Source organism: Coregonus lavaretus, assembly GCF_964263955.1.
Source record: "Coregonus lavaretus genome assembly, contig: HAP1_SCAFFOLD_2812, whole genome shotgun sequence".
Lineage (NCBI taxonomy): Eukaryota > Metazoa > Chordata > Actinopteri > Salmoniformes > Salmonidae > Coregonus > Coregonus lavaretus.
The window spans coordinates 1-24,086 of NW_028163041.1; the positions used below are offsets into that span (position 1 = coordinate 1).

General features: G+C 44.6%; 1 protein-coding gene across 1 annotated transcript in view; it reads left to right on the plus strand.

Annotated features, from left to right (window-relative positions):
• Positions 1 to 6: 6 nt before the first annotated feature.
• The window catches only part of zc3h3 (zinc finger CCCH-type containing 3), a gene marked incomplete at its 3' end in the record, with an annotated part of 68,681 nt that continues 44,601 nt past the window's right edge, over positions 7 to 24,086 (plus strand). The window contains exons 1-2 of the mRNA XM_084193352.1: positions 7 to 1,485; positions 1,738 to 1,994. Coding sequence (XP_084049478.1) covers positions 518 to 1,485; positions 1,738 to 1,994 — 1,225 coding nt within the window. The remainder of the gene's footprint in view (positions 1,486 to 1,737; positions 1,995 to 24,086) is intronic.

Below are 24,086 nucleotides of genomic sequence, written 5' to 3' on the forward strand. Positions count from 1 at the left end.
CACATTCCCCTCCCAGGGTGGGCCTTACCCCCCTCAGTCCGCGGGACACTGGAGGAAGACCTACTCCCTCAATAACAAGACCAACTCAGCCCAGCAGAGTAGACCTACTATACAGACTGCCAAGCCCTCTTTAGAGGAGCCCTTAGTTTCTGCAGAACCCAACTCTTCTACTGGCTTGCTGTCCCTTAATGCTACAGGCACCTCACAGCCCAGCCACAGCAGTAAGGACCCGGCTAGAGGAGAGAAGCATGGAACAAAATGTGCTACATCTAGGGATCTAACAGGACCATGTCCAAGGGGCCAGCAATATGCACTCACAGGGGGAGTGAGAAGAACTGTGACTGGGACAGGCAGTGGATCCACAGCTATAAAGTTAGAGACTGAGTCAGACAGAGCGAGGACAGGACCTGGGGGTGAGGCTGGGCTGGGACTCTCTGGGCTAACAGGGCCTGCACCTCCAGACGACCAGCAGAGAGAGACTAAACATGAGGTTCAGCCCACCACTGAAGGGAAGGGCATGGGGCCTGTGATAGCCACTTCCCCTGGAGAAAATAATACAGAATTGACAAGTGTCCCTGTCTCAGACAAACCTACTGTCACTGCCACCAGGGTCCAGAGCACTGCTCAGCAGCATATCAGACCTCATCTCTCTGAGAAAACCAACACAGGAGGTACACACACTGTCATTCCTAGAGATGCGAACCCACCTCCTCTACTTCTTCCACCCCCTCTCTCTGCCCCCCCTAGTGCCCTACCAAGACCCCCACTAAGCCCCAGGTCCAAGCCCACACCAGCCCAGCCCCAGACAACCTCTTCTCCCCAGAGACACTCCAAGTTCACCTGGGTGAACAGCCATCAGCCAGGAGGAGCTGGGCCCAGACAGGCCAGAACAGAGGCCCAGCACTCAGACAAATTCATCACCCCTTCCCCCATCCCAGTCTCCCATCCCGTGGTCCCCAGTGGTGCCTCACCCTCACCCATCCCCAGTAGAAGAGCCTCTGCCCCCATCAAGAAGTTTCCCCGTAGGCTCAGTTTATCCACCGCAGTCCCTAAGACCTCCAAGTACACCTGGGTGTCATCTTCTGCAGGGGGCCAGGCCAGGCTGTCCCGGAAGGCCCTCTCACCCAAAGCCCTGGCTCTGCCCCAGAGAGATCAAGAGAAGGGAGAGGGGGTAGCCAAGAAACCCAAATCCCCAAATCTTTTAGCCAAGCAGCGTAAGGCAGCAGGGGCCTCCTCCTCCACCACCCTCAGTAGTCGCTACTGCTGGAAGGCAGGGTCTGGAGGAGGGGGGCAGACTGGGACAGGGGGAGGGATAGGGGTCCGACGTGGGTCTGTGTTTCGCTGGACCTCGGAGAAAGAGAACGGGGCCAAGGGGGTGTCCAGTGTCCCTCTATCTGAAACTCAACGCACTATAGTGCCCGCCTCCTCCCCTGGAGGGTTCAAACTCAGGAGCAGGATGAAGATTATCAGGAGGTCGGCTAGCAGGTGAGAAAGAGGATTAAGGGAAGCCAGAGATGTCTTTACTTGTCTCATACCTATTCTCTTACGTCTAGTAATGCATGCTGGAATGTCTCTTTTTATCCTGATTTTGTATCTGTGAACATGTAATATTGCCTTTGGCCAGAGGGTGGAAGCAAATCTATATTTTGTTTCTGAATGTTTAGACGCACTCTCGCTCTCTCTCTCACACACACACACACACACACACACACACACACTCTGTCCTGTGTGTTACAGTGAGTCTGGATCAGAACGGAGGTCCAGCCCAGCAGACATTACCCTGAACAGCCGCTACTCTCTCCGCCGGCGGACACACACTCCCGTTAGAACACACACACCGGTCCGGACACACAACCCGGTCCGATCACACACCCCAGTGAGGACACACACCCTGGTCTGGAGCCCGGGGGGTGTGAAGAGGACCCTGTCCCGTGAACTGGTCTCGTTCGGCAGACACAAGCTACGACGTCTCTCCCCCAGCCCCTCCAGGACAGGTAGGCACTTTATTTAACATTTATTTAAACAGGCAAGATAAATAAGATCTTACTAATTACAATGACGTCCTGGTAAACACTAGGGAATATAGGGGTGAACATAATCCATCATATTAGGCCATGAAGTGAACTGACCAGAAAAACAACTCTGACCCTTGTTACATCAACTGTACCTCTGAAATAAATGGAGGAATTAATGGAGTTTCTATCAATTTTAAACTTAAGACACTGTCAGATTTCCACTGTTACTGACAGTGATAGTAAATCATATAGAGGTCCTGTTAGATAAATAGATTGTTTATTATTATTTTCCTTCTGCTCAGGACTCAGGAGGTCTAGCTAATTAATTCAGCTAGTTGTGAGTGGTGTTGTCTCTGTTAGCTGTGATGAATTCACTTAATGAATACAGTGCCCTCCACTATTATTGGCACCCCTGTTTAAGATGTGGTCGAGGACTTCCAAAAATTCTAATTTTTTTAAAAACAACATAGAACCCAAATGCAAAAAAAGAGAAAAATCCAACCTTTTATTTAAGTAAATTACTTTGGTGGGTAAAAAAAAATCACACATTTAGAAAAAAAATTACTTGAAATCATGTGTCCCACAATTATTGGCACCCCTAACAATTCCGCTGAAAATTTTAATTGATTTTTTAAAAAATATATTTTTCTGTAGTTGCTAAAGTTGGTCAGGGTATCTAGGAACTTTAATTAGTAATTCATGACTTCCTGTTTCCCTGGGGTATAAATATGACGTGACACAGAGGCCTAATTCTCTTACCCATTTGTCAACATGGCAAAGACAAGAGAACACACCATTCAAGTAAGGCAGATTTGTGTCGACCTTCATAAGTCAGGCAATGGCTACAAAAAAATAGCCACTCGCCTTAACTTGCCTGTATCTACAGTCAGAGGAATCATTAAGAAGTTTAAAACAACTGGAACAGTGACAAACAAGGCTGGAAGAGGTCCCAAGTTTATCTTGCCACAACGCACAGTGAGGAGGATGGTAAGAGAAGTAAAAAAAAGTCCTAAGCTCACTGTCACAGAATTGCATCAAAGAGTGGCATCTTGGGGTCACAAAGTCTCCAAAACAACCATCAGACGCTCTCTACATGCCAACAAGCTGTTTGGGAGGCATGCAAGGAAAAAGCCTTTTCTCACTAACACTCACAAACGTAAACGTCTGGAGTTAGCTAAGCGGTTACTGGGACTTCAACTGGGATCGTGTGCTTTGGTCAGATGAGACTAAGATTGAGCTTTTTGGCAACAAACACTCTAAGTGGGTCTGGCGTAAAACAAAAGATGAGTATGCCGAAAAGCACCTCATGCCCACCGTGAAGTATGGTAGAGGATCTGTGATGCTGTGGGCCTGTTTCTCTTCCAAAGGCCCTGGGAACCTTGTTAGGGTGCATGGCATTATGAACGCTTTGAACTACCAGGACATTTTAAATAAAAACCTGATGGCCTCTGCCAGAAAGCTGAAGATGGGTCGTCATTGGGTCTTTCAGCAGGATAATGATCCAAAACATGTGGCAAAATCTACACAAAAATGGTTCAGCAGTCACAAACTCAAGGTCCTCCCATGGCCATCTCAGTCCCCAGACCTCAACCCAATCGAAAACCTGTGGGGTGAGCTAAAGAGGAGAGTGCATAAGAGAGGACCCAGGACACTGGATGATCTAGAAAGATTGTGCAAAGAAGAATGGTCAAAGATCCCTCTCTCTGTGTTCTCCAATCTTGTGAAATGTTATAGGAGGAGATTAAGTGCTGTCTTGTTGGCAAAAGGGGGTTGTACAAAGTATTAACATCAGGGGTGCCAATAATTGTGGGACACCTGATTTCAAGTTTTTTTTTTTTTTAAATGTGTGATTTTTTTTTTTTACACCAAAGTAATGTACTTAAATAAAAGGTTGGATTTTTCTCTTTTTTTGCATTTGGGTTCTATGTTGTTTAAAAAAAAATGAGAATTTTTTGAAGTCCTCGACCACATCTTAAACAGGGGTACCAATAATTGTGGAGGGCACTGTATATCCCTCTGTGGAGAATTACATCACATGGACAGGAGTACTGTGGATTGAATCTATCAAATAGCTCTATGGTTTAGTGACTCATTTTAGGACACTGTTGGACATTTGCCCTTTGCCAGTGCTTTGAATGGGCCGATGTGCTGATGTTATTCCACACTGTCCCCTCTCTCCAATAGGGGGCAGCATTCCTCTCTATGAGAGGCCTATGGAGCGCTGCTGTGATTGTGTGTGTGTAGGGGGTAGGGAGGGGGGAGTAATTGATTGCCCAATTGAGCTGTGATAGTGGGTAATTTGCAGTGGGTGTAGGTGGGGAAGAGGCTGCTGCTATCAAGTCCTGGCACCACCACCACTCTCCTCTCCCCCCAGCCAGCCCACTAGATAAAAAGCAGCTAATGCGTAATTATCCTTTTGCAAATTGGATTGTTTTAACGAACTAGAGAATATAGGCCTAACCTGATGGAACGCAATCCGTGTTTTTACAACCCTCTGCCCCTCCTCTCTTCCTTCCATCCCTCCATTCTCAGCATCCCTCTCATGCCCATCTCAGTGTAATCGCCACCAGTCAATGGAGTTGAGCAGACATTAAAAAAGCCATCACTATTAACATTAGGCTTTATTCATCCTGATGGCTGGCTGTCTGGCACTCTCTCCATAGCTCTCACTCTCCGTTTCTCTCTCCTTTCTCTCTCTTCGTTCACCCTCCTCTCCCCCTCTCACACAAATTATCTGTCCTCAATTGGTTTCCTGCTGTCTAATTCTTCTCTTGTCTCGTTCTGTCTCTGACCCCCCCGTCTCTCTCTCTCCCTCCATCCAGTCATTCTTTCTCCTAGTTCTGTGCTTTATCATCCTCTGTAAGTGTAGAGATGTAGCTGGCTTGAAGCAGGACTTATGTTGTTTGTTTCTGAGTGATGGAGTGAGAGGGGGAGGGAAGGAGAAATTGAGGAAAGAAAGGATGTTGAGATAGAAGATGGAACGAGGGAGAGAGATGGAAAGTAGCCGTCTGTGCTGCAGATAAGAGCTGCTAATAAAGAGCAAATTGAATTACTAATGATGGGGACCATTCTTACAGTACTGATGACCACACACACACTGTTATTTTTCCTTAATTTCCTCTTCAATGAGTTCTCGCTCTTTCTCGGCGGTAGTGCAGGTGTTTATTTGGCTGCCCGGTTATCTGCAGTTTAATTTAAAGAGGGCATAAACCTAAGTGAGCAGTTAAGGCTGTAATGAATCCTGAGGGGGGTGTGTGTGAGCCCAGATAACATAATAAAGCAGATAAACGACAGGAACGGACAGAACACAGAGAGGAGTAGAGCGGAGGAGTGCTGAGCCGTGCGGGTTCAGGCCCTATGTGACGGCTCTCTGAAAGCAGAGGATCTCTCTCCTCGTCCTCTCTCTCCCTCCCTCATCTCTATTTCAGCCTCTCTCCATCTGTCTCTGTTGGTCTCTTTGTGTCTGTTTATCTTTGTCTCTGTGTAATATAGTGTAGGTGTAGCCTATTATAATCACATTGTTTTCTCTGTTTCTCTGAATCTTAAAGGGAAACTACAGAATGTAGATGCATGTAATTTCTAAAATACACTGGTATGGTGCTGGAGATGATGAATATGAGGTTGAAAAGTGGTGGATTTCTCCTTTAACATACAAGTGTAGGATCTTAATTTGATCACCCTGTTGTTGCAGGAAATGTCCTGTACAGCAGGAAATGTAAACTTGCAGTGTATTCGAGGTTTAAAAAGGCTTCTAAAGTTTAATTTCCGCTGTCCCCGACAAAAAAAAAATCAGGGTCGACCTATCGCCATCTGTTCTTTCTCTCAATCGATTGGTCAAAATGTTAAAACTTGTATTTTTCCCTATATAGACACACCCTATGGGTTTTTAATAAAATCAACTACAGTGGGGGAAAAAAAGTATTTAGTCAGCCACCAATTGTGCAAGTTCTCCCACTTAAAAAGACGAGAGAGGCCTGTAATTTTCATCATAGGTACACGTCAACTATGACAGACAAATTGAGAGAAAAAAATCCAGAAAATCACATTGTAGGATTTTTAATGAATTTATTTGCAAATCATGGTGGAAAATAAGTATTTGGTCACCTACAAACAAGCAAGATTTCTGGCTCTCACAGACCTGTAACTTCTTCTTTAAGAGGCTCCTCTGTCCACCACTCGTTACCTGTATTAATGGCACCTGTTTGAACTTGTTATCAGTATAAAAGACACCTGTCCACAACCTCAAACCGTCACACTCCAAACTCCACTATGGCCAAGACCAAAGAGCTGTCAAAGGACACCAGAAACAAAATTGTAGGCCTGCACCAGGCTGGGAAGACTGAATCTGCAATAGGTAAGCAGCTTGGTTTGAAGAAATCAACTGTGGGAGCAATTATTAGGAAATGGAAGACATACAAGACCACTGATAATCTCCCTCGATCTGGGGCTCCACGCAAGATCTCACCCCGTGGGGTCAAAATGATCACAAGAACGGTGAGCAAAAATCCCAGAACCACACGGGGGGACCTAGTGAAGGACCTGCAGAGAGCTGGGACCAAAGTAACAAAGCCTACCATCAGTAACACACTACGCCGCCAGGGACTCAAATCCTGCAGTGCCAGACGTGTCCCCCTGCTTAAGCCAGTACATGTCCAGGCCCGTCTGAAGTTTGCTAGAGTGCATTTGGATGATCCAGAAGAGGATTGGGAGAATGTCATATGGTCAGATGAAACCAAAATAGAACTTTTTGGTAAAAACTCAACTCGTCGTGTTTGGAGGACAAAGAATGCTGAGTTGCATCCAAAGAACACCATACCTACTGTGAAGCATGGGGGTGGAAACATCATGCTTTGGGGCTGTTTTTCTGCAAAGGGACCAGAACGACTGATCCGTGTAAAGGAAAGAATGAATGGGGCCCTGTATCTTGTGAAGACTTACAGAAAACATTTGACCTGTGTCATTGCCAACAAAGTGTATATAACAAAGTATTGAGAAACTTTTGTTATTGACCAAATACTTATTTTCCACCATAATTTGCAAATAAATTCATAAAAAATCCTACAATGTGATTTTCTGGATTCTCCTTTTGTCTGTCATAGTTGACGTGTACCTATGATGAAAATTACAGGCCTCATCTTTTTTAAGTGGGAGAACTTGCACAATTGGTGGCTGACTAAATACTTTTTTCCCCACTGTATATGTAGGCTACTGAGCTTGTCTGATGCTTTAAGCACACAGTGATTAAATAATTAAGACACACAAATAACTTGAGGGGGTCAGAGATCAAGATAGCCTAACCAGAAGAAGAAAAACCTGTTCCCAACCCTCCTCCTCCAGCTGTTGCTGGCCTTCGCAGATTCTGCCATTAAGCTGCTGAAGTTGCCGGCAGGTAATAGGCTACACCAGGTGTTGGCAACCTTTTCCATTTGGAGTGCCAATTTATCTTACCATTTCTACCCATCTGCTTGCCTATTACCATATGCACATTTTCGTGGAACAGTTTAATTTCATTTAGAATAAAGTCTTCGTATCTCAAAATCATTATCATGTGGTTAATCAAAATTCTAAAAGTAACTTCTAAATACATATCCTATAAATCACATTGGCTACGCATGGCCTGTCTGCAAGGACCATAAAACATTGTATCAACTATTAACTTGGGTCTGGCCTGAAGCTGGCGCTAGCAAAATTGCAACATTGTATAAACTATTCTGGGCCCTCATAGTTTCCCGCGCCAGTGAGCTCCTGACAGACATACAGTGGGGGAAAAAAGTATTTAGTCAGCCACCAATTGTGCAAGTTCTCCCACTTAAAAAGATGAGAGAGGCCTGTAATTTTCATCATAGGTACACGTCAACTATGACAGACAAATTGAGAATTTTTTTTCCAGAAAATCACATTGTAGGATTTTTAATGAATTTATTTACAAATTATGGTGGAAAATAAGTATTTGGTCACCTAAAAACAAGCAAGATTTCTGGCTCTCACATACCTGTAACTTCTTCTTTAAGAGGCTCCTCTGTCCTCCACTCGTTACCTGTATTAATGGCACCTGTTTGAACTTGTTATCAGTATAAAAGACACCTGTCCACAACCTCAAACAATCACACTCCAAACTCCACTATGGCCAAGACCAAAGAGCTGTCAAAGGACACCAGAAACAAAATTGTAGACCTGCACCAGGCTGGGAAGACTGAATCTGCAATAGGTAAGCAGCTTGGTTTGAAGAAATCAACTGTGGGAGCAATTATTAGGAAATGGAAGACATACAAGACCACTGATAATCTCCCTCGATCTGGGGCTCCACGCAAGATCTCACCCCGTGGGGTCAAAATGATCACAAGAACGGTGAGCAAAAATCCCAGAACCACACGGGGGGGACCTAGTGAATGATCTGCAGAGAGCTGGGACCAAAGTAACAAAGCCTACCATCAGTAACACATTACGCCCCTGCTTAAACCAGTACATGTCCAGGCCTGTCTGAAGTTTGCTAGAGTGCATTTGGATGATCCAGAAGAGGATTGGGAGAATGTCATATGGTCAGATGAAACCAAAATAGAACTTTTTGGTAAAAACTCAACTCGTCGTGTTTGGAGGACAAAGAATGCTGAGTTGCATCCAAAGAACAGCATACCTACTGTGAAGCATGGGGGTGGAAACATCATGCTTTGGGCCTGTTTTTCTGCAAAGGGACCAGGACGACTGATCCGTGTAAAGGAAAGAATGAATGGGGCCATGTATCGTGAGATTTTGAGTGAAAACCTCCTTCCATCAGCAAGGGCATTGAAGATGAAACGTGGCTGGGTCTTTCAGCATGACAATGATCCCAAACACACCGCCCGGGCAACGAAGGAGTGGCTTCGTAAGAAGCATTTCAAGGTCCTGGAGTGGCCTAGCCAGTCTCCAGATCTCAACCCCATAGAAAATCTTTGGAGGGAGTTGAAAGTCCGTGTTGCCCAGCGACAGCCCCAAAACATCACTGCTCTAGAGGAGATCTGCATGGAGGAATGGGCCAAAATACCAGCAACAGTGTGTGAAAACCTTGTGAAGACTTACAGAAAACGTTTGACCTGTGTCATTGCCAACAAAGGGTATATAACAAAGTATTGAGAAACTTTTGTTATTGACCAAATACTTATTTTCCACCATAATTTGCAAATAAATTCATTAAAATTCCTACAATGTGATTTTCTGGATTTGTTTTGCTCATTTTGTCTGTCATAGTTGACGTGTACCTATGATGAAAATTACAGGCCTCTCTCATCTTTTTAAGTGGGAGAACTTGCACAATTGGTGGCTGACTAAATACTTTTTCCCCCCACTGTAGCTGTAGGCTATTTGCGCAAGGGATAAGAAGTAATCAGGTAGGCCTATTTATGACGTTTACACCGGATTAGAGCAAGACATTTCTTTGGAAGAGAACTGTAAAGATTTTTCAAATAGGCTAAGTTGAGGAACTATTGTCATTCTCAATGGATATAAAAACAAACTTTATTTACTTGCTGTTTTGAGGTGAGGAAAAATTACTTTGAGAAGTTCCACAGTGGTGGGGAGTTAAGACAGTATTTCTGATTATCAGATCCGCAAATGGGCACATTTTATAGGCCTACATTTGCACGCAGGCCAGGTAGCCTAGGCCTGCATAATGCATAATCAGGTGCATCCTTACTCAACATTAACAAGAGCGCTACAAACAGAAGACAATGAATAAATTGACAATTCGTAAATGGAATTAAATAAACAAAAACTTGATCCTCACAAGTGTAGCCTAGGTTGTGCAGTCCGCAAACAACGTGTCCATGCCGACAATGAGAACTGTAAAAGACTGTAATAATATATTGATGCATTAACATAAATCACAGTAACCAAACAAACATTGTAGATTAGAAATGATGGGAATTAACAGGAATGCTAGACTAAAAACATCTCGGTGGACCAACAGCCTTTCGACCAAACAATCAACCAGTCGACTACATGGCGTCAGCCCTAATTTCCACTTTAGAATGTCTGACTTGATTATTACTAACAAACCATTTATAAACCCCTAAACAAATTTCCATTTAATTATAATCCACACAATAATTCACATTTCCTGTTGCTGCTGGATTATTTTCCAGATGTGAGAAACTGGTAAAATTAAGATTCTACACGTGTAGGAAGGCCAATCCCATGGAAATATCATTTTTGAGAGGGTGTCTTGGAGGGTGGAGGTGGATGTCAGTTGTGTGTATTTGTAGTGTGGTCGGACTTGGTGTTGCAAAGGTCAAGGGGCAAAGTTGAGAGGGCAACCGGCTATTGCTTTGTTTACTAAACAAGATGCAAGATTATCCAGTGGCATTGGGCAGAAATATTTATGGTGTTTAAAGGAGTATTTATATGGAGGAATATATATATATATATATATATATATATATATATATATATATATATATATATATATATATATATATATATATATAGATATATATATATATATATATATATATAGATATAGATATAGATTTGATAAATATGTCTGTAGGAAGGGGTGTGAGTGTACTGTTTCTGTCCCTCACTCAACATATGGTTAACTGATTGAGAGTTGGCATGACTTTATTTGGTATCAACACACACAGTCTTATCCCCTCAATCAGGAGCTGGGTTAGTGTTTTATTGCAGTTTCTGTTGTCAGTTGGTCTCCAGCTCTGTTTGTGTAAATCACCCTGGCTGGACAGATTCCTTTCACTGCCAGGCTTGGCTGTCACACACACACGCACACACTCACACACAGTCTCCTCTCTCCACTCGGGCGGGGTTAGAATGTTGACCTGTTTGTGCGTTAGAGGTGGAGTGGTTCAGGTTCGTATACTGGCTCTGATATGGCAGCTATGTCCCCCCCATCTCTCAGCATCAAGTTACTAGTACATTTTACATTTTAGTAATTTAGCAGACACTCTTATCCAGAGCGACTTACAGTTAGTGAGTGCATACATTTTCATACTGGCCCCCCGTGGGAAACGAACGCACAACCCTGGCGTTGCAAGCGCCATGCTCTACCAACTGAGCTACAGGGGACTTACCCCTGGACTCTGCTATTAGGTAGTCATATGACTTTTATCAAGATAGTGATTCAATGATTTATAATATATTATTAATATATGCCATTTTGCTGACGGTTTTATCCAAAGCAACTTAGTCATGCGTGCAGGAAAAGGAAAACACAGCACATTGCTGCTCATGTTCCCAGGTGATTTTATTCAGGGGTGTAAAGTACTTAAGTAGTTTTCTTTACGTAGTTTTTTGGGGTATCTGTACTTTACTATTTCTATTTTTGACAACTTTTACTTTTACTTCACTACATTCCTAAAGAAAATAATGTAGTTTTTACTCCATACATTTTCCCTGACACCCAAAAGTACTCGTTACATTTTGAATGCTTAGCAGAACAGGAAAATGGTCTAATTCACACCCTTATCATCCCTACTGCCTCTGATCTGGCAGACTCACTAAACACAAATGCTTCATTTGTAAATGATGTCTGAGTGTTGGAGTGTGCCCCTGGCTATCTGTAAATGATATCTGAGTGTTGGAGTGTGCCCCTGGCTATCTGTAAATGATGTCTGAGTGTTGGAGTGTGCCCCTGGCTATCTGTAAATGATATCTGAGTGTTGGAGTGTGCCCCTGGCTATCTGTAAATGATATCTGAGTGTTGGAGTGTGCCCCTGGCTATCTGTAAATGATATCTGAGTGTTGGAGTGTGCCCCTGGCTATCTGTAAATGATATCTGAGTGTTGGAGTGTGCCCCTGGCTATCTGTAGATTTAAAAAGAGAAAATGGTGCTGTCTGGTTTGCTTAATATAAGGAGTTTGAAATGATTTATACTTTTATTTTTGATACTTAAGGATATTTTTGCAATTACATTTACTTTTGATATTTTAAGTATATTTTAAACCAAATACTTTTAGACTTTTACTCAAGTAGTATTTTACCGGGTGACTCACTTTTATTTGAGTCATTTTCTATTCAAGTATCTTTACTTTTACTCAAGTATGACAATTGGGTACTTTTTCCCACCACTGATTTTATTATAACGTTTTGACCCTTAGGGTCAAAACGTTATAATAATCTTAAAGTCCTTTAACAACAAGAGCTTGACTGACTAACACAAACAGTCATCCATTATTAAACACACACACACACACACACACACACACACACACACACACACACACAGGCATGCCTGATGAAGACCTAAGGGTGGAAACATCATAATAAAATCACCTGGGAGCATGAGCAGCAGTGTGCGGCTTTTTACTTTTTATGTGTCATGAATTTGCCCACAACTCCAGCACCTGCAGAAAGTACCTGGATGGGCCTATGTTCTTCAGCTTTAGGATATGAGACTTAACATGTGGGTGTGCATATGTGTGGATCTGTTAATGCAGTGATGATTCATCTCGGCACCCAGAACCAAATGTTGCGTGCGCACTTGCAACTATAGATGGTTGTTTTGTCCGACATGACTACATGTTGATAAAGAGGTCTGCGTTCCCTGGCCACCTCATATTTCGTCTGTCTCTGATGGCTCCTCGTTAATCAGATCAAGCCACACCCCCTCCAACGCCACCACACCCCCTCTGTACGCATGCGTGACTGGAAGTCGTGTTGGATAAAAGCGTCAGCTAAATGGTATATATTATTAAAATCAGGGCGGCAGATTTATACCCTAATCTTTTTTTATTCATATGTTATACAGCACAGTAGTTTAGGATACAGATCTCTCTGCATATTGAATTGATTGAAACATTCCATCTCAGTGCTAGTATCACACATACTTCAAATATGGCAGCAACACAACACACACTGATGTCATTTGATGCGTCACACTCAAATGCCTGTCCTTATTTGGCCGTGGTTTGGCTTAATGTGTCTTTCTTTCTTTTAGTTTGTTTATTTGCATCATTCGCTGGTTCACACTCTCTCTAGTTTCTCACACTTTTGCTTCTCACCAGGATCTCTCCTCCCCTCCTTCTCTCACTCCTCTCCCACCCCTCTCTCTTTCTTGAAAATTCTCTCTTTCTCTGTTACACTCACTCACACACACACACACACACACACACACACACACACAGCTTTTATATGGCATGGTTTATGGCCTTTACATCACTCCTGTGTTTGTTTTGGTTTCAGACTACACAGTTGCTGTGTTGCTGTGTCCATGCATGTACCCATTTGTGTAAAATAATCTTTCTGCATGCCAATAATCGTCTCACTATTTTAATAGTTAGGCTATAGAGTGAGGAGAGTGAGTCTCTCGTGTGTATTTCTCTCCTCAGCTGCTTGGTAAAATATCCCATTCTTAAATGCCATTCCCCACCACTCTCCCATAGCTGTGTTAATCAGGCAACACACACACACACACACACACACACACACACACACACACACACACACACACACACACAACATATCTGGGCCCAACCCCAGTGCTCACAGACAGACATTCTGTTCATTCCTCTTCACTTTCTCAGGCCCTCTGTGTCAAACAGGTGGACCCACTGTGTGTGTGTGTCTCTCTCTCTCTCTCTCACTCACTCACTCACTCACTCACATATGGCTGCATGAGGCAATCACAAACACATGCACCCTCAGGCATCCACAGAATCACACACATGCTGCTTTGCATTGCCTTGTTTTGAAGGACCAGCCACATCCCTGGAGTCTTTATTGACTACATTATGGTCATATTGATGGGGGAATCCAGTGGGTGTGGTTGGGTGAGGGAGTAAGTGCCCATTGTTCATGATTGACCTGTCTGGGGTAAATCTAGGCCTTTTATTCTGTTGCAGTTGTTACGGTTCATTTTACGCCTGTATTGGATGATTTGATAGGTAGCTTAGTGGTTAAGAGCGTTGTGCCAGTAACCGAAAGGTCGCTGGTTCTAATCCCCGAGCCGACTAGGTGAAAAATCTGTCGATGTGCCCTTAAGCAGGGCACTTAACCCTAATTGCTCCTGTAAGTCGCTCTGGATAAGAGCGTCTGCTAAATGACTAAAATGTAAATGACTGTTCTTCTGGTCACATTGTTACTAGAACCAATATTTTCATGTGATCAACCAGTTAGGAGGCCTGAGACCATGGTACGACACAGCGTGTGGAGTTCTGCAACCTTTGAGATGCGGTCAATGCGTGTGTGTGTGTGTGTGCATGGTTGCATGCTTGTGTTAGTGTGCCTGTGTGCATGTATATGTTTTTATGAGTGTAAGTGAGAGGGTTGACCCGGTGGTTGAGGGACGTGTTGAAATGTGTAATCCATATGGTTTGAGAGGGTGTAGGCAGAAATCGTAACATTAGCTTTAACTCTTCCCAGTTAAAGGGATACTTTGGATTTGGGCAATATATATACTTCCCCAGAGTCAGGATACCATGTTTATGTCTCTGTGTACAGTATGAAAGAAGTTAGAGGTATCCATGAGTTCATCTGATTCTGGGGAAGTAGATAAAGAGCCTAATTGCCAAAATCCCAAAGTATCCCTTTAATGGGGTAAATGTTTTCTTGGTCCCCAGTCAGAAAGGTGTTCTATGTGCCCTGCTGGCTAGATAAATCAGAAACCTTAACAGGATAACACGGGCACACACACATGCTACAAATTATTTCCAAAGACTTGCCAACAGGGGTGTGTGTGTTAGTGGTAATAGGGAATGTAACTGGGTGGGAATGTTCCCATGTTAAACCACAAGGCCATATGGGCCATGGTCATGTGTCAGTCACTGAGATTCTGTTAGGCTGAACCAAATGATTTAAAAGAAGATCTATCACCAGTCATGTACAGTGTTGCTGTCAGTTTTACTGCGTTTACATGGATTCATACAAACCTCCTTTGGCCATTACATACAGTAGGCCTGGCTATTTATGCAGGTATCGGTTTCTGCTTAAGTTTGTTTGTTTGAAAATGGAAGACTGTTGCTCGACTGGTTTAGCTTGGTGGAACCAGCTTGCTATTGAGAAAAAAAGTACACAAAATATTTCCCCCATCCACCTGCTCAGAGTAGTGCTTTTACAGTGTTCAGTTTTGGTACAGTACCTAGAATGTGTTCTGTTGTATAACGCAACGCTCCAAGAAACTACTCCTAAAAACATCTTGACCAGTCCCTCAGTCAATCAATCACAGAGCAGGACACTGTCATCCACCTCCTCACTCCACCTATCCCTCACCCCAACACCCTCCCTCTCCTACATGTGTCTTCACAGAGTGAAGTGTTACCATAATAATCATGGGGGTTTGGCATTTGTGTGGGAAGAGGAGCACAGAGTCCTCGGATCGCTTGGCATGTTAATTATGGGGCCTCCTCTCTCCCGCTCGCTCGCTGTCTCTCTCTCCCCCTCCTTCCCGGCCGTATGCAGGGTCACTTGTGTTCCCATTAGGGCAGGGGTAGTGGGTGAGGGGGTAGGAGGGTTAGGTGCTTTAGAGCTTGGTAGTTGAGGTCCAGCTCTGTTCTAGCCTATAACCCCCTCTGTAAGACAATCCTCCCTCTAGTCCTCCAGTGGGTTTAGGATGGTGAACCTCAGAGGAGAGGAGGATGACAGGCTTTACACTAGTTTACCCTCAGAGATAAACAAGACATCTATCTATCTGTATGGGGTTACCTCACCACCATACAACCTTTTGGCCATACTGGCATACTCACTCACTCACTCACTCACTCACTCACATATAGTACTCGTTTACTCACTCACTTTTCTCTTTTACACTCTCAAACAACTTATTGACATACTCACACTCAATAGGTTACTAATTTACCCACAGCCACTTTGTCTGTCAATCAGTAGCACCAGTATCTCTCACTCACTCCGCTAATAGCACCTTCTAGTCAACCCTGCAGCCCCTCTTCTGCACCCCGCTGGTATAATGAAGTGTGTGTGTGTGTGGTGGAGAGATGAGTGGAGATGGGTAGGGCCATGTGCACGGGCCTGTCCCTGCCACTCTGACTGACAACACTATAGACCACAGACTCCAGGTTCAGAGTCTATTCTCAGCTAAGCTTTTCCCTCCCCCCCCTCCCACTTTCCCCTCTCTAGCTCTTCCCCATTTTTACTGTCTCCCCCCTCCTCCTTGCTCACTCCCTCTATCCCTATTCTTCCCTCTCCCTCTATCCCTATTCTTCCCTCTCCCTCTATCCCTATTCTTCCCTCTCCCTCTATCCCCATTCTTCCCTCTCCCTCTATCCCTATTCTTCCCTCTCCCTCTATCCCTATTCTTCCCTCTCCCTCTATCCCTATTCTTCCCTCTCCCTCTATCCCTATTCTTCCCTCTCCCTCTATCCCCATTCTTCCCTCTCCCTCTATCCCTATTCTTCCCTCTCCCTCTATCCCCATTCTTCCCTCTCCCTCTATCCCTATTCTTCCCTCTCCCTCTATCCCTATTCTTCCCTCTCCCCCTATCCCCATTCTCCCCTCTCCCCCTATCCCTATTCTTCCCTCTCCCTCTATCCCTATTCTTCCCTCTCCCTCTATCCCTATTCTTCCCTCTCCCTCTATCCCTATTCTTCCCTCTCCCTCTATCCCTATTCTTCCCTCTCCCTCTATCCCTATTCTTCCCTCTCCCTCTATCCAGAGGGAGGGATCTTTTCCTGTTGAACTGGTTGGCTGATGCTCTCCCTGGGTCACCTGGGCATGGCCAGAGCCCAGCTCACTCTCACCCCTTTCTCCCCCGTTCCTCACCTCCTAGCCTCCTAGCTAGCTTACCCATTCTCTCTCACCCTGCCTCCTCCGTCTACCCTTCCCCTGTCTCCCTCCCAACCCATCCAGTTCTGCTCTCCTTGGGTCAGCTGGGCAAGGCGAAGGGCCAATTAACACCCCTGACTCCCTTCCCCGTCCTGTCCAGTGCTTCTCGACCTGGCCCTCTCCACCAAACACAGGCAGCTCCAGCCCCATGCAGGCCCTAGCAGGCCCCCCCAGCCCCTGTCGTGGGGAAACCCAACCCTCTAATCTCTCTCTCACACTCCCTGAGCCTTTCCAACTTTCCATTTCAGGCTGCAGGACCGGACACCCGAACCCCCTGTCTATTCTGGTCCTCTAGAGTTATCCAGCCAGCGACCCCTCCTCCCCATCTCTCCCTCCCTCCCTCCCCTCTCATCCCTGCCCCAGTCCATCCCTTGGGGGCAGTTACGTTTTCTCCACTCTCTTATGTGGCTGTGTGCTTCCAGTCATGATAGGCATGCAAGCATCCCAGCTCAACACCAGCCTCTCTCCTAAACCTCTACCCTCCCCCACCTGCCCCCTGACCCTCTCCACCCCCCTCCCCCTCGGCGTTCCATGCCTGGACACACACACACACACACACACTTAACACACACAAACCATTGCTAACCCATCCCCACAGGTGCCCGTCAGAACCAATGCATTCCAGATACGGGGCAGATTCTTCAACAGAGGAAAGTGACAGACCGATGTAAACTGAATGATGGATGAAACATATTAATCCTGTCACTCCCTCTCTCTATCCCTCTCTCCCTCCACTCCTCCTCCTTCCTCCCTCTATCTCACTTCACCCCCCTCATTTAACTCCTTCTAGTACCTTCTCTCCCTCCCTCCCTCCCCATCCATCACTCCCAAGCACGCCCTGGTTGTGTGTGTGTTTAATAATGGATGATTGTTTGTGTTAATCAAGCTGTTGTTGTTAAAGGACTTTAAGATAACTGCTAATTCCACTGGGCCTGTATTGATTAGCTATGCTGTGGTGGGGATTGGTTTATAGCCCAGGCGGAACGTACTCACCCCTCCTTGTCTTATCTCCCACTCCCCTCCTCCCTCTTCTCCCCCTCCTCACCTGTACTCGCTCTCCCACTCTCTCCCCTCTCCTCCTTCTCATCGCCCCTCTCCTCCTCCTCCTCTCCCCCCAGTACACACACACTCCTTCTCGCTGGGGTCCCTATAACCCTAATGTGTGTGTGTGTGTGTGTGTGTGTGGTGTGTGTCTGTCACTCTCTTTCCTCTCTCTCTCTCTCTCTCTCTCTCTCTCTCTCTCTCTCTCTCTCTCTCTCTCTCTCTCTCTCTCTCTCCCCTCTTTTGGCAGTTGGTGTTGGGGATAGGCCTATTGGCCATCTTGGTGATCTTGGCACAGAACTAGTGTTGTTGGTGAACTTGGGTAGGGGGCGGGTTGAATAGGGATGCAGGTAGCCTAGCGGTTAAGAGCGTTGGGCCAGTAACCGAAAAGTTGCTAGTTTGAATCCCTGAGCCGACTAGGTGAAAAATCTGTCCATGTGCCCTTGCGCAACACACTTAACCCTAATTGCTCCTGTAAATTGATAAGGGTGTCTGCTAAATGACAAAAATGTCAAATGTAATAAAGAGAACAATAACTTTAAAAAACCATAAATATATAATTATTGTGCAATGTATATTTACAGGCTACATTGAGGTTTTTCTTTGATTATTTTAGGCTTTCTAGCATTAGTGCCTAAGATTAAGGGTCTAACTGTACGCACACCAAATAGCCTACACGCCAAATGCTAATTTTAGGATGGAAAAGCGCTTTACGTGTTAACTTAAATGACTAAACTCAGATATAAAGTACGCTATACACTACCGTTTGGGTTTGGGGTCACTTAGAAATGTCCTTGTTTTCCATGAAAACATACATGAAATGAGTTTGAATAGGAAATATAGCAAAATGCATAGGAAATGTAGTCATTGACAAGGTTAGAAATATTGATTTTTTAATAGAAATAATAATTGTGTCCTTCAAACTTTGCTTTTGTCAAAGAATCCTCCATTTGCAGCAATTACGGCCTTGCAGACCTTTGGCATTCTAGTTGTCAATTTGTTGAGGTAATCTGAAGAGATTTCACCCCATGCTTCCTGAAGCACCTCCCACAAGTTGGATTGGCTTGATGGGCACTTCTTACGTACCATACGGTCAAGCTGCTCCCACAACAGCTCAATAGGGTTGAGATCTGGTGACTGTGCTGGCCACTCCATTATAGACAGAATACTAGCTGACTGCTTCTTCCCTAAATAGTTCTTGCATAGTTTGGAGCTGTGCTTTGGGTCATTGTCCTGTTGTAGGAGGAAATTGGCTACAATCAAGCGCCGTCCGCATGGCGTTGCAAAATGGAGTGATAGCCTTCCTTCTTCAAGATCCCTTTTACCCTGTACAAATCTCCCACTTTACCACCACCAAAGCACCCCCAGACCATCACATTGCCTCCACCATGCTTGACAGATGGCATCAAGCACTCCTCCAGCATCTTTTCATTTGGTCTGCGTCTCACAAATGTTCTTCTTTGTGATCCGAACACCTCAAACTTATTTTTTCCAATCTTCCTCTGTCCAGTGTCTGTGTTCTTTTGCCCATCTTAATATTTTGTTTTTATTGGCCAGTCTGAGATATTGCTTTTTCTTTGCAACTCTGCCTAGAAGGTCAGCATCCGGGAGTCGCCTCTTCAATGTTGATGTTGAGACTGGTGTTTTACGGGTACTATTTAATGAAGCTGCCAGTTGAGGACCTGTGAGCCGTCTGTTTTTCAAACTAGACACTCTAATGTATTTGTCCTCTTGCTCAGTTGTGCACCGGGGCCTCCCACTCCTCTTTCTATTCTGGTTAGAGCCAGTTTGTACTGTTCTGTGAAGGGAGTAGTACACAGCATTGTACGACATCTTCAGTTTCTTGGCAATTTCTCACATGGAATAGCCTTCATTTCTCAGAACAAGAATAGTCTGACGAGTTTCAGAAGAAGGTTCTTTGTTTCTGGCCATTTTGATTCTGTAATCGAACCCACAATTGCTGATGCTCCAGATACTCAACTAGTCTCAAGAAGGCCAGTTTTATTGCTTCTTTAATCAGCACAACAGTTTTCAGCTCTGCTAACATAATAGCAAAAGGGTTTTCTAATGATCAATTAGCTTTTTAAAATGATAAACTTGGATTAGCAAACACAATGTGCCATTGGAACACAGGACTGATGGTTGCTGATAATGGGCCTCTGTACGCCTATGTAGATATTCCATTAAAAATCAGCAGTTTCCAGCTACAATAGCCATTTACAACATTACCAATGTCTACACTGTATTTCTAATCAATTTGATGTTTTAACCTTTTGAACGGTAGTGTATATACAAAAGTATGTGGACATCCCTTCAAATTAGTGGATTTGGATATTTCAGCCACACCCGTTGCTGACAGGTGTATAAAATCGAGCACCCAGCCATTCAATCTCCATAGACAAACATTGGCAGTAGAATGGCCTTACTGAAGAGCTCAGTGACTTTCAACATGGCACCATCATAGGATGCCACCTTTCCAACAAGTCAGTTTGTCAAATTTCTGCCCTGCTAGAGCTGCCCCGGTCAACTGTAAGTGCTGTTATTGTGAAGTGGAAATGTCTAGGAGCGACAACAGCTCAGCCGTGAACTGGTAGGCCACACAAGCTCACAGAACAGGACAGCCGAGTGCTGAAGCGCGTCTGTCCTCGGTTGAAACACTCACTACCGAGTTCCAAACTGCCTCTGGAAGCAACGTCAGCACAACAACTGTTCGTCGGGAGCTTGAAATGGGTTTCCATGGCAGAGGAGCCGCACACAAGCCTAAGATCACGATGCACAATGCCAAGCGTCGGCTGGAGTGGTGTAAAGCTCGCCGCCATTGGACTCTGGAGCAGTGGAAACGCGTTCTCTGGAGTGATGAATCACGCTTCACCATCTGGCAGTCCGACGGGCGAATCTGGGTTTGGTGGAAGATCCTTTCCTGTTTCAGCATGACAATACCCCCATGCACAAAGCGAGGTCCATACAGAAATAGTTTGTTGAGATCGGTGTGGAAGAACTTGACTGGCCTGCACAGAACCCTGACCTCAACCCCATCGAACACCTTTGGGATGAATTGGAACACCGACTGCGAGCCAGGCCTAATCGCCCACCATCAGTGCATGACCTCACTAATGCTCTTGTGGCTGAATGGAAGCAAGTCCCCGCAGCAATGTTACAACATCTAGTCGAAAGCCTTCCCAGAAGAGTAGAGGCTGTTACAGGGCGGCAGGTAGCTTAGTGGTTAAGAGCGTAGTGCCAGTAACCGAAAGGTCGCTGGTTCTAATCCCCGAGCCGACTAGGTGAAAAATCTGTCGATGTGCCCTTGAGCAAGGCACTTAACCCTAATTGCTCCTGTAAGTCGCTCTGGATAAGAGCGTCTGCTAAATGACAAAAATGTAAATGTAAATGTTATAGCAGCAAAGGAGGGACCAACTCCATATTAATGCCCATGATTTTGGAATAAGATGTTTGACGAGCAGGTGTCCACATATTTTTGGTCATGTAGACCTATATATCTTTGAGATTACCAAAGTAAAAGCTAGACAGTCAGGGAGAATATTCCAAAAACATTTAATATTTTTGGAGCAAAAGAACACAGCATTTTCCATGTCAAAATGCATAGAATTGCAGGAAACAAGCTTTAAAACTGCAAAAATAATTCTAAACTCTCCATATTTGTAGAATTGCAGGGAATTGGCTTAACATTTTGAAAAATTCTCTACAGTGGCAAGATGGGGGTGCCTCTAAAATGTTCTCTAAAATGTAGCCGTGCTGATGGCCGTCCATGCTCATTGCCACGCCCCCTGTCATGCCCCCTGCCACGCCCACCACCTAAGACCCTTTTTGATCCAGAAAACCCTGCTTTTGGGAACGGGCAGAAAAAGTTAGCGTCGATCCATGAAGGCAAGAAGGACAATGTCGGAGTTCAATTCAATAAGAGAAAAGCTGCGAAATGGAGAGTTGAAAATAAAGAGGAGGGAGGGACAGAAAAGGAATGTTTGGGAAAGATTTGGTGAAGTGGTAAAGGGGGATGATATGCAGGTAGCTTAGTGGTTAAGAGCATTGTACCAGTAACCGAAAGGTCGCTGGTTCTAATCCCCGAGCCGACTAGGTGAGAAATCTGTCTGTGCCCTAATTGCTCCTGTAAGTCACTCTGGATAAGAGCGTCTGCTAAATGACTAAAATGTAAATGTAAATGATTGTGAGGCTCTATACAAATTCGACAGTCACAAGATGGGGACTTCAAATAGGCCTATGGCACGTCAAGGGAACTGTAGCGTACTGCTCAGATGGGTTAAATGGAAACTGAAATCTGGACACTGACTGTAGGTCTATAACCTCTCACATACCTGAAATCTGGACACTGACTGTAGGTCTATAACCTCTCACATACCTTAAATCTGGACACTGACTGTAGGTCTGTAACCTCTCACATACCTTAATATTAACTCCTGCAGAATTAAGCAACTTTTTGACTCGGGAACAGGAGTGGAGAAATAGTATTTATTTAGCACCTCTATCTTAATCAGCCAAACTGAAATCTTATCAGAAACATGTTGGGTCGTTTTCACAGCTTTCTATTTCCTTAGAACCGGTCTAACAGATGTAATTTGGACATTTTGCACAGAAAATCATTCCTGTTTTTTTTGTTATTGCATTTTCTCCCTAAACATCTTTGCTCCGTGAAAGAAGCAGCGATGACAGAACTTTAACGATGTCAACTAGATTGAAGCATTCATTCTATCGATTAATGACATTAATTTAGTATTCTAGGCCAACATATGACAGAAGAGAAGCTGCATGTATCTAATTATAGACAGGTTTACTAACAAATAGCCTACTAAAGTGTCGGAAATTATAAGCAGAAACATATCTAAATCAGGCAAGGAAAATCCTCCACACCCTGTGCCAAAACATTTTTGCCACCTACAGCGCATTTTCTATATTATTGGGTCAGGTGCAGGCGTCAGATTTTTACTTTGTCACGTATAGTCGGGCGGTTGCAGATGGGTTATTAGGAATTGTGGACAGGTACGGGTGAACAAACAGGTGACCTGCGCACCACTAACACACACACACACAACACACACACAGTGCTGGGTCTGGTCCAATACTAATTATACACAACTGTCTGTCATGTCTGAGACGGAGACACGGTGTACAGCCAGAATTAGAGTACACACACGTTGTACACACATTTGTATCATCTGCTTGTGTTTCTGTCCATGGCCTGCAGAGGAGGCTGTGCACTATGTGTGCAGGTAGGACCAGGCCCAGTGACCTGAGTGGTCACAGAGGATAGTCTACAGTGGGGAAAAAAAGTATTTAGTCAGCCACCAATTGTGCATGTTCTCCCACTTAAAAAGATGAGAGAGGCCTGTAATTTTCATCATAGGTACACGTCAACTATGACAGACAAAATGAGAAAAGAAAATCCAGAAAATCACATTGTAGGATTTTTAATGAATTTATTTGCAAATTATGGTGGAAAATAAGTATTTGGTCAATAACAAAAGTTTCTCAATACTTTGTTATATACCCTTTGTTGGCAATGACACAGGTCAAACGTTTTCTGTAAGTCTTCACAAGGTTTTCACACACTGTTGCTGGTATTTCGGCCCATTCCTCCATGCAGATCTCCTCTAGAGCAGTGATGTTTTGGGGCTGTCGCTGGGCAACACAGACTTTCAACTCCCTCCAAAGATTTTCTATGGGGTTGAGATCTGGAGACTGGCTAGGCCACTCCAGGACCTTGAAATGCTTCTTACGAAGCCACTCCTTCGTTGCCCGGGCGGTGTGTTTGGGATCATTGTCATGCTGAAAGACCCAGCCACGTTTCATCTTCAATGCCCTTGCTGATGGAAGGAGGTTTTCACTCAAAATCTCACGATACATGGCCCCATTCATTCTTTCCTTTACACGGATCAGTCGTCCTGGTCCCTTTGCAGAAAAACAGCCCCAACGCATGATGTTTCCACCCCCATGCTTCACAGTAGGTATGGTGTTCTTTGGATGCAACTCAGCATTCTTTGTCCTCCAAACACGACGAGTTGAGTTTTTACCAAAAAGTTCTATTTTGGTTTCATCTGACCATATGACATTCTCCCAATCCTCTTCTGGATCATCCAAATGCACTCTAGAAAACTTCAGACGGGCCTGGACATGTACTGGCTTAAGCAGGGGGACACGTCTGGCACTGCAGGATTTGAGTCCCTGGCGGCGTAGTGTGTTACTGATGGTAGGCTTTGTTACTTTGGTCCCAGCTCTCTGCAGGTCATTCACTAG